General features: G+C 40.9%; 1 protein-coding gene across 1 annotated transcript; it reads left to right on the forward strand.

The window, feature by feature from the left end:
- Positions 1-2337: 2337 nt before the first annotated feature.
- Positions 2338-5031, forward strand: LOC147437149 (short-chain dehydrogenase TIC 32 B, chloroplastic-like). The gene is made up of 8 exons (XM_086486758.1): positions 2338-2596; positions 2704-2935; positions 3012-3091; positions 3186-3339; positions 3431-3509; positions 3622-3703; positions 4482-4531; positions 4619-5031. The coding sequence occupies exons 1-8, from the start codon at positions 2476-2478 to the stop codon at positions 4781-4783; spliced, it is 963 nt and encodes a 320-aa protein (XP_086342884.1). The 5' UTR covers positions 2338-2475; the 3' UTR covers positions 4784-5031.
- The last annotated feature ends 5040 nt before the right edge of the window (positions 5032-10071 follow it).

Consider the following 10071-nt stretch of genomic DNA (forward strand, 5'->3'; position numbering starts at 1 on the left):
CATAAAGAACACTAATGTTTTCAGCAGTGGCATACCAATCTGAGACCAGAGAGGATTGGTCCATGAAATTCTCCACCCAACCTCGCTATATATAGGCTCGTAGCCATCCAAATATAGCACCCCTTGACCGCATGTTTGTCATGGCCCTTGGCATGCCCGGTCTTGCCCTAGGCATGACATAGAGGAGGGAGAGAGAGAGAGGGGTGTATCGGAGAGAGAGAGAGAGAGAGAGAGAGAGGATTATGCAAGGGAGGGAGGGAGGGGAAGAGACAGAATGGGTGAGAAAGAAAAGTTGTAATTGGAGGGAGAGAGCAGGAGAGGTACGTAATGGGTAGAGGACACTATGGTGAGATCGAGGGAGTGAGTGACATAGAGAGAGAGAGAGAGAGAGAGAGAGAGAGAGAGAGAGAGAGAGAGAGAGAGAGAGAGAGAGAGAGAGAGAGAGAGGGAGGCAGCGAGAAGGAGAGAGAGCAGGAGAGTGGAGGACAAAGGATAGGGAGAACATTGACAACCAAATGGATGCAAAAAATTCTACAATAAAAAAGGCGTGCAATAGGCAACCATCACAAAGATTCATGCACAATTAGCGAACGCCATAGGTTCCCAAAAGAGATGTCAAGAAAGGGGTAGAAGAGGGTTGAGAGGCTACTTCCAAGTTGCATAAAATCAGTGGTGGGGCAGGTAGAGCTCAAGTGACAGTGGGCTATCTTGACATCGTTATGATGCACAACATTAGCTCCAGTGGATCAAAGGTGCTTTGATGGGGCTACACTTTCACCACATTGCAAACAAGGAGAGCTAGACAATGGGCACATTGGGAGTTGACAAGGAAGGTAGCCTTAGCGCGCGTGCACACACAGACACACACACACACACACACACACACACAAACGCACACACAGAGTCTCAAAATCTCAAAGAGAGCAACTAGGTTGATAGGATCAAGAGAATATTTCATAATATTGGCACCATGAACAAACATGTTGTGGTAAGGTGTGCTTATGTCTTGCAGTGGAGCATTGAAGACGTGGAGAATCATTAACATCTTTGGCGCGCTGAACGAGGGTAGCTCCTACAACTCTGCATGCCATCGATTTCAACATACAATATTTCTACAAAATTTAGTCCTTATTAATCAGACAATTTTTCTATTAGTTAATAATACCTTTCAGGCATTTTGCTTCATAGCACATGGGTCTGTACTGACTATCTAGACTGTGTAAAGCCTCACTCAACAACTCTCACAAAAGGTTATGCAAAGATGAGTAGCCACAATCTCAAAAGGGCTCTTTTAGACTAAGTCTCAAAAATGGCCGGGACTACAAAAACAAGCCAAAATCAGCTCCACAACGTCGTATAGTGGCAGTATCTATACAACATAGCGTACATAAACCATAATAGGCACTACTAAGTGCAAGGCATGCGCTCAATATAGGCACCAACAAGCATGCAAGCAAGGATCACAGAACTCATCTCCTTATGAAGAGTGAAACGCTCTCAAAGAGCTCACAAAACAAAATCCCTTCCAACATACGCATAATCCATACTAATAAAACTTACACTGGAACCAAAATCCTTGTAAACACCTGTCACTATCAAAGATGCTCACAGATTTGTTGTGTCAAAAGGACCCATGATTGTCCCTGTGCATGTAAAGTTGGATCCGTAAACTGTCTTTGAGAAGCCGTCAATGGCTATGCATAAGCAGTACCACACGAAATATACATCATGGCCAAAGACACATATGGCAATCCAAAATTGTTTTCAAAACGCATGGAGAGAACAATATACGTGTATGCAAAAAAGTAGTTGTCCTGTTTACACATAATTGACATATGATGGCAAAATCTAATCTAAAGTTGTTCCTAGTCTTATAAGTGTAAGACTCAAACGAACGTACACTTAACTATCTTCTCCAAACCAACAAAGCACAAGCTCTCTCTCTCTCTCTCTCTCTCTCTCTCTCTATCGTAACAGGTCTTGAGTTCAACTCTCCTCGTCGGCTAGATCTTTAAGGTCTCTTGAGATAGTTTCCTACGACGTTAAAACTCTCTTCTTGAGATAGTTTCCTACGACGTTAAAACTCTCTTCTTCTTCGTCTTCTTCTCTCTCTCTCTCTCATATGCATCTCTTTCAAGGATGCATACTTTTGTTGAATGTTAAAATGACACATCCACATTCTTCTACAAATGAAAAGAGCATAGCTAGAAGCCAGGTCCATGTGCTAGCCTACTCATTTGGCTTCGCTTCAATTCAAAAAGGTAAGAGGGGCTGGAGGGGCTCACTCTTATCATGCGGTTTACAATAGCTATTCACGCACACCTGGGCTCTAACGGAGCACAACGATGTAATGCATGACATCACAGAACCCGTTCTCTGCGTATCTATGGGCTTGCACAATGCACATACATATAGTTGTACCGTCTGGAAGAGAGAGAGAGAGTAAGTCTAGAGAGAGAGATCCAAGATTTTACCATGGGGTGGCTGTTTGGAAAGTCTGCTTCTCCTTCGAGGTCATCGGGCTTCTCGTCGTCGTCCACTGCAGAGGAGGTAACCCATGACATCGATGCTTCTCACCTCACCGCCATCGTTACAGGTCAGGCCACTGCCTTCTCTGCTTTCTTAGCCGCATTTTTGCACTACTTATCTCCTGCACAGTTTTCAAATTAAGCATTTCGCATCCTTCTGTTTCCTCCATTTCAGGAGCAAGCAGTGGGGTGGGAGCCGAAACTGCTCGTGTACTTGCCATGCGTGGCGCACAGGTTGTGATGGCAGTTAGGTCTGTCTCTTCTGGTGAGGCAGTCAAGCAAAGTATTCTTCAAGAGACCAGCAATGCTCGGGTGCATGTGCTACAGCTCGATCTCAGCTCCATGGCTTCTGTCCGAAAATTCGCAAGCGAGTTCCAAGCATTGAACCTACCTCTCAACATCTTGATGTGAGTACATGATTCACAAAAATACCTCCTTTTGCCCTGGGCAGCAGCTGCTGATGATTGTTTGCTCTGTGAGTAGCAACAATGCAGGAGTTATGGCTTGTCCATTTGAGCTATCTACAGATGGCATTGAGAAACAATTTGCTACCAACCACATTGGTATGTTCTGAATTTGGTGCCGCAGGCAGCTCAAAAGATGGAGATGTCTTTTCGATCTCTTCTGGTTTGGCTTTGACTGCCAGCTTCCATGCAGGACATTTTCTTCTGACAGAGCTTGTCTTGGACAACATGAAGCGAACTGCCCAGGAGAGCGGCATTGAAGGGAGGATCGTAATCGTGTCATCTGATGCACACTTTCTCTCCTACAAGGGGGGTATTTGGTTTGACAGTCTAAACGATAAATCAGGGTCTCTCTCTCAGTTTTGTTCCAAAACATTGACGGTGACTGCTTCTTGGAAATGTTATATTGACCTGAAGCTCTTGTGCTGTTTATCACAGGTATTACTCGTGGCTTGCATATGGACAATCAAAGCTTGCAAACATATTGCATGCCAAGGAGCTCACAAGAAGATTCCAGGTATTTGTAGCAAAAGTCAGGTTTGTGACACCATTTTAAACTTTCGGAATTGGTCGTGATTTGCTGTATTGTGACCAAGTAATGGTGTGCTCGTTTGCAATATTCAATGCAGGAGGAAGGTGTCTGCATAATTGCAAATGCTTTGCATCCTGGTTCCATTATGACTGGTCTTCAAAAGCATTCTCTGCTTGCAGGTAAGAGAAATTTTTGTATCCTTGAATATTTACTTGGATTTTGTGGAGTGTCAGCAAAAAGGCTCTCATTTATGCTTGCTATAGGTGGTAGACTTTTGGGTTGTTCTCATGCTTGACCACTGCTGTTTCTTGAGTCAAGGGTTGGTTTGGGGAAGCTAGCGAGGGTTCGCTAGGCAAGATTGATTGTGTAGTTTTCGATTTGTGAGAGACACAAAGCATTGTTCAGTGCGACGTATCTAGAGAAGGCAACAAACCCCGAAGATCAAAACTGTTTCTATTTCTTTTTCTTCAATTTCTACTGACATCTTGGCAAGGAAAAGCAAACATGGGACCTGTAGAGTGGTGAAATGCGTAGAAAGCCAAAAGAACATGAAAGGTGGAGACATTCTACTGAGCCAACACTGACACTGATGGATGAAAGTAGGGGCTGAATGGGATTGGACAACCCTGTCCTAGCCGTAAAGGATGGTGACAATTCATACTGAGTGTATCAACACCATTTCTGTCGTCACCCTCAACGGGACTTCATCACTATGGGGTTGATGAAGACCCATTGAGATGGTGACGACAAAAATGGCAGGCTCCCTCTCTACCTTCTAGGATGAATGGGGCACCCAACGGGTCCCAACCTAATGAAACTGCAGTGAAGAGCTTTCAGAAGTTTGTGTTTGCTATGCTGAGCAGCTGATGATATCTGCTAATTCATTGTCTTAATTTATCTTGCTGAGCGGCCGAAGACAAGAGGGGTAGTTGACTATTTGTTCAAATTTGACTGCAGGTAAAGTGCTGCCTTTCCTTGTTCCTTTCATGTGGAAAACCATTCCTCAGGTTAATCTCCGTTCCCTGAGAGAGAGAGAGAGAGAGAGAGAGAGAGAGAGACAGAGATTAATTCTATTGCAATTAATGGTAAAACAGGGGGCAGCAACACAATGTCTTTTGGCATTGCATCCTTTTGTTAAAGGTGTAAGTGGGAATTATTTTGTGAACTGTAACGAATCAACGCCTAGTGGAAATGCGAATAACCCAGAGTTAGCTAAGACCTTGTGGGAGGTTAGCCAAAAAATAATCTCAGGAAATTGAGAATTTAAGTGGCGAAGGATGTTTCATGTTTGTGTGAATCAGAGCAGCAGGTCTTTGTTGAGCGTGGCTATATGGCCCATGTTGCTTTTATGTCAAAGTTTATTCTAGAACCAGCTTTGTACATTGATAAGGTAACTAACAATCTAGGTGGTTTATTCCCCCCGGCTTTTGTATATGCCCATCATTCTAGGGCAAGCCTTATCTTTGTAATAGCACACTCAACAATACTACTACTTATGTTGTGTGCTCTTGAGCTTCTCGTTCATCTTCTTTGCAATGCCAAAATTAGGAGTTTTCAACAATGCTATGTAATGCACAAGGTCCGATTTTGTAGCCAAGCCTATCATTGCCACACTAACCTAATTTCAGCGATGGCCAAATTGACTTGCTTTGCGAAGCTTGAGTTTGTGGACTTCCAAGTTCTGAAGAGCGGTGTCGAGCAAAGATCTGGCCATACTACCCTTGAGTCACCCTTGGGGACATGACACACTCTCTATAAAGCAGATGATTAATTATCAACCTATGACCCATTTGGCCTAACAATCTCTCTCTCTCTCTCTCTCTCTCTCTCTCTCTCTCTCTCTCATCATCACTAAACTTGGCAATCTGGGTCCCATGGGTCATATTTTGACCCTCAAAAGGACGATTATAGATCATCATCATAATCTCTCTCCCCCTCTTTTTTAATATATACTAAAGATGGAAGTCTTCTCTTACAATTTCTGTTTATGGCATCGCAATGAGAATGCGATGCTCATTATTGGAGCTCATTGAGACGAGAAATGTAGGCATCTTGGCACACGGGTGAGCTAGTGAATCACATTTTACCTTTGCTCGAGTGCAACCCCACTCAATATCATAAGCAAAGCCTTATGGAAGCACTTAAGAACACAAATCAAGAGGGGGACTGAAGACTTGAAGTACTTATGGCAGGCACACCAAAGACTTGCATTGAAAGACTGCAATTGAGGAAGCTTTCTTTACACGGATATGGATATAGAAACAAATAGTTCTAACCAGGTAGAGCGCAAAACCTATATGAAAGCCACCTATGTTCAAAAATCTTAGCTGGTTATGCAATCTCCAATTAGTTTCAGAGGGCTTTAAAGAAGAAAGATTAGCTGGTCTTTTGAAGAAGCCCAAAAAATTTGCCATTTTTTAAAAGCAAGGCCAACAAAGAGAAAATGGACCACAAAAATACGTTTTATAACAATTCTAGTGAAATGTTTACGAGCAAATTGTCAAATTGATAGAGGTATGCATTTAGTTTCTTGTTTTTCCATGAATCTTAAAGAAGTCATCTATATGGACAGTCTTTTAAAACAAATGTCAATATATACATTCAAACCACATAGCTTAAGGAAAGTAACAATTGCTTGCACCTTGAACGACATCACTTGAATGGTAGGCAGCAGTAAACAATCGCTTGGAACTTACCATCACAACATCTTGATGCTTTTCAACTCCATCTTTGATGATTATAATAAAATTTTCCAACATATAGTGCGCATCTCGGTGTGCTTTAGTACTTGCATGCTTGGTTAGGGCACTATGTTGGACATTAGTAGATCCATTCTTACCAAACTCACTGCATGAGTTATAGATGTGCTTACAATATCTACAAGACATCCTAGCACTAATAGGATCAAATCAGCCCATTCAAATGCACCCCTACTTCCATCCCAAGAAGGATTCCATGCAAGCCTACGAAGTTCCTTTTTTACCTCATAATATTGATCATCACTCTTGGAAGCATTAGAGGCATCATTACTTCTACCCATTATGTCGTCCTCCCATTGAAGCTCCACCACTTGCTCAATAAAGGAACCGTCTTTTGCACAACGCTTCTTCTTTGATTTCTTGATAGGTGGTTGCTCCCTTGTGAAGCATGGCATCGAAAACAACGTTCTTTGCGATACCCTAACATAAAAGAGAAATCACTTTAATAAGATATTACCTCTCTCTCTCTCTCTCTCTCTCTCTCTCTCTCTCAAAGTAAGTGTGCACATACATAAGATATCCCCTCTAACTATGTGTGCACATTGTGTAATTAGACAAAAAAAAAACAATCTATACAAATTACATCATGCTGAAAATTTCATGTAGTTTACACCAACTTCCATAATGTGTGGCTCTGTATCAACGTTCAAAAGAAGTAGCTTAACTCACAGCTATGCCACTTCAAAATTCAAGAATGCCGGTTGGGAGAGGGGAAAGGAAAAAATCCTCCTAAAATTAGAGACATAAGCTCAAAAATATGCACAACCACTCGATGGCTATGTTTTCGTTTTTCAAAAAGGATTTGTGTCTGGTTAGAAACATGACTTCTCCCAAACACTACTGTGCATCTAGTCTCATAGAAGTAGAAATGCATACAAACATATCTACTCCATAGTTGGCAAACACAATGTTACTCTTTGGATTTTACTTTGAGCTCGAGGCTGCCACCTCTTTTGGTGGAGCAACCACCTACAAGCAGAATAAATACGCCATTGTATGGTCAAGGATGTTCCAAGAAGAGCATGATCATGGACATATTGAGTGTCACACAACTTCCATTGCAGATTTTTGTTAAAAGCCATCATCAACCACAAGAAGGGTTGATAATAGAGACAGAAAAATAATGAAATTTTTTTCCTTTATATTTTATGAATAATTAATAAGGTCGTGGGGATCATGTAGAAATCTAAATTTGGTTAGGACTTGTAGCTACAATGCCTCATAATGGATCTTGAACCATTGTAGTCAAAACTTGGAAGACATATTTAGATCCCCCTTCAATTGGGATGGGAAAAGGAATTTGCCAAGGCCTCCTTCAATCCACACATGAGCAATTATAGACGAATCTCCCCCTTGAAGCAAGGCCTACAAGCAGTGGATGGTATAAACCGCAAAATAGTCCCAAGACATGGGTTACCTTCCAGAAAGCATTATGAAGGGAGTTCCTTCCTTCTAATTAGGAGGATGGCACTGATCAGATTGGAATTCATGTTGGAAGGAACAACATCGATCATTGAACCAATACATTTCTCAATATTAGAGACGTGCTTTGTCTACCTCCATTTCAAGTTCTAAATTATGTGATAGATTTCAACTTCGGTCACTAGTTTTGGTGGAGTTAACCACCAAAAAAATTCAAATTGTCGAGGAATTCTATATGCATATGTTGCATATGGCTCACCAAATCTTTTGGCGAATTCAAGATCGCAACAAAAAGTATGCAGATGAGAACACCTTCATGTCACTTTCAAGGAAGGTGGCGATGTCTTCTTGATTGTTGTAGAGCACTAAGAAAGCTTGAGAATTGGGCCCACAACTAAATTATCTCCGAGACATGGGGGACTATTAAAATACTAAAGTGAATAGGACAAATGGCCTACAGATTAGGTATTTCACCACTCTCACGTCCATACGTAATTTCATGTAAGTCATTTACAACAACACTTATGTCAGAGGCAATGTTGTTAACCAAGATGTTTTGGATGATTTGATTGAACCTCCAACTCGACGACCACATAAACCCAAAAGAATCATAGACTCTCATGAGCCAAGGACACGGCATTATGTTCATCCAGTGAAATACATTTCTACTTGACTGGTCTGCATTATGCACTTGGGACAAGCATTATTGTTTTGAAGAACTTTCCCACTTTTTTTTAAAAAAAAATAGGAATTTTTTTCTCTCCAAGGGAATACTAGGGTCAAGACAAGGGTCCTAGGGAGCAAGGATCCAAGTATGACTCACAAGCAAGAAGCAAATAATGAAACTAAGCACACAAAATCATTTCACAATAATAAAAGCACCTAACTGAGATGCCAGTCACATGATAATTCATAGAAAATTTGAAATAGATTTGGCAACATTTTGCTAGAATTTCTACCAGAAAACAATATAACAATGCACAAAAAAAATGACCACACTACCATGAAAAGTTTCAATATAGTTTTGGCAAAACTTTTGCATATACTCCAAATTTAAGAGCCAAACACTTGCAAAGAAATTATGCTTATTGAGAAATTGGTGTATCTCGATCGGAGTGATTCCTCCCACAACTTCTCCACTTGCACTAGCCTCATGGTCATGACTTACTCTAGCCCTCTTGGAAGAGGGTTCCTTCTCAAAAGCTGATCTTCTCTGTTTTGTTACCATGACTAGTATTTAATGTTGGATTCTTTATTTATTAAAAGAAAATATACATGCAAGAAATCCTAAGGGGGCTATCCTAAAGATATTCTACAAGATTTCCTTAGACTTGTGGGAGGCTATATAAACAGTGGTAGGCATCGATTTTGTGAAAAGCGTTTTCTATCCGTTTCCCTTATCATCTATAGGGACACTCCTTGGCCATTTTGGTGAGTATCTCAACCATGGGACAAGCCACTAAATGCTCACATGCCATATGGTTTACACATTACACGAGATCAACTATGCAAAGCTCTATCCAACCCTTCTAAATTTTTGCAAGGTGAGAACCTTTTGGTTCTACTTTTTATGAAAGAAAACTTGATAGGGTACATAGCTAATGTGAAGATAGTGTTTGCATAGCCCTCTCAAATACTTTTGATTTTGTGCATGGTGTGAACTATTTTGGTGTTTTCACGGTGTAAGAAATATGGTATGTTCTGTGAGTTTTATTCCTTAGCGTGAGAGGTAAGGTGTTTTGAAAAGGATGTCCATATTAAATGCTAAGGTTTTTTCTTGCTACAAATCAAATTGGTTTAACACTATTCTCATTGAAGCCTTATAGATATTACATCACAGAGAAGATTTACTATCTAATGAACTCTCTTGACGGTCCATGGAATGGTAAAGCTATAAATGTCCTTTACTCCTCCTACTTAGCAACGGGTGTTTGATCATTCTTAGATTAATGGGTATTTCTTTCTTAAAATAGAGCTTGCTCAAGGCTTGTGGAGATGCTTGAGCATTATCCACTAGCCCCAAAGGTCTTGGATTCCATGACATTCTTGGTATACTTTTGTATTTTCTTGGGATGATGGTGTAATTTTGCAAAGGAATGTGAGCATAAGTAAACATTTAACCCCCCCCCCCCCCCCCCCCAAACCCCCCAAAAAAAAACCCACCCAAAATAAAATAAAATCCTTCTTATTTGGTTGAATAAGGACATGAGGGTAAGATGTGGCCCTTGTTGAAAGCTTGTGTACTAAGATCAATAGCTTGTGTACTTGTTAAAAGCTAAGCTCCGCTAGTACTGATTTGCTTATAGCTTAATCAATAGAGATTGCTACCCTAAAATTCATGTTTAGTGGTTCAAAGCAAGAATCCT

Source organism: Adiantum capillus-veneris, chromosome 17, assembly GCF_014529385.1.
Source record: "Adiantum capillus-veneris isolate H3 chromosome 17, ASM1452938v2, whole genome shotgun sequence".
Lineage (NCBI taxonomy): Eukaryota > Viridiplantae > Streptophyta > Polypodiopsida > Polypodiales > Pteridaceae > Adiantum > Adiantum capillus-veneris.

Excerpts from the sequence above, each read along its gene's own strand:
- LOC147437149 (XM_086486758.1), top strand. The coding sequence starts at position 2,476 with ATGGGGTGGCTGTTTGGAAAGTCTGCTTCTCCTTCGAGGTCATCGGGC. Across the intron at positions 3,510-3,621 it reads AGCTCACAAGAAGATTCCAG|GAGGAAGGTGTCTGCATAAT; the intron begins GTATTTGTAGCA and ends TATTCAATGCAG. Across the intron at positions 3,704-4,481 it reads AAAGCATTCTCTGCTTGCAG|GTAAAGTGCTGCCTTTCCTT; the intron begins GTAAGAGAAATT and ends ATTTGACTGCAG.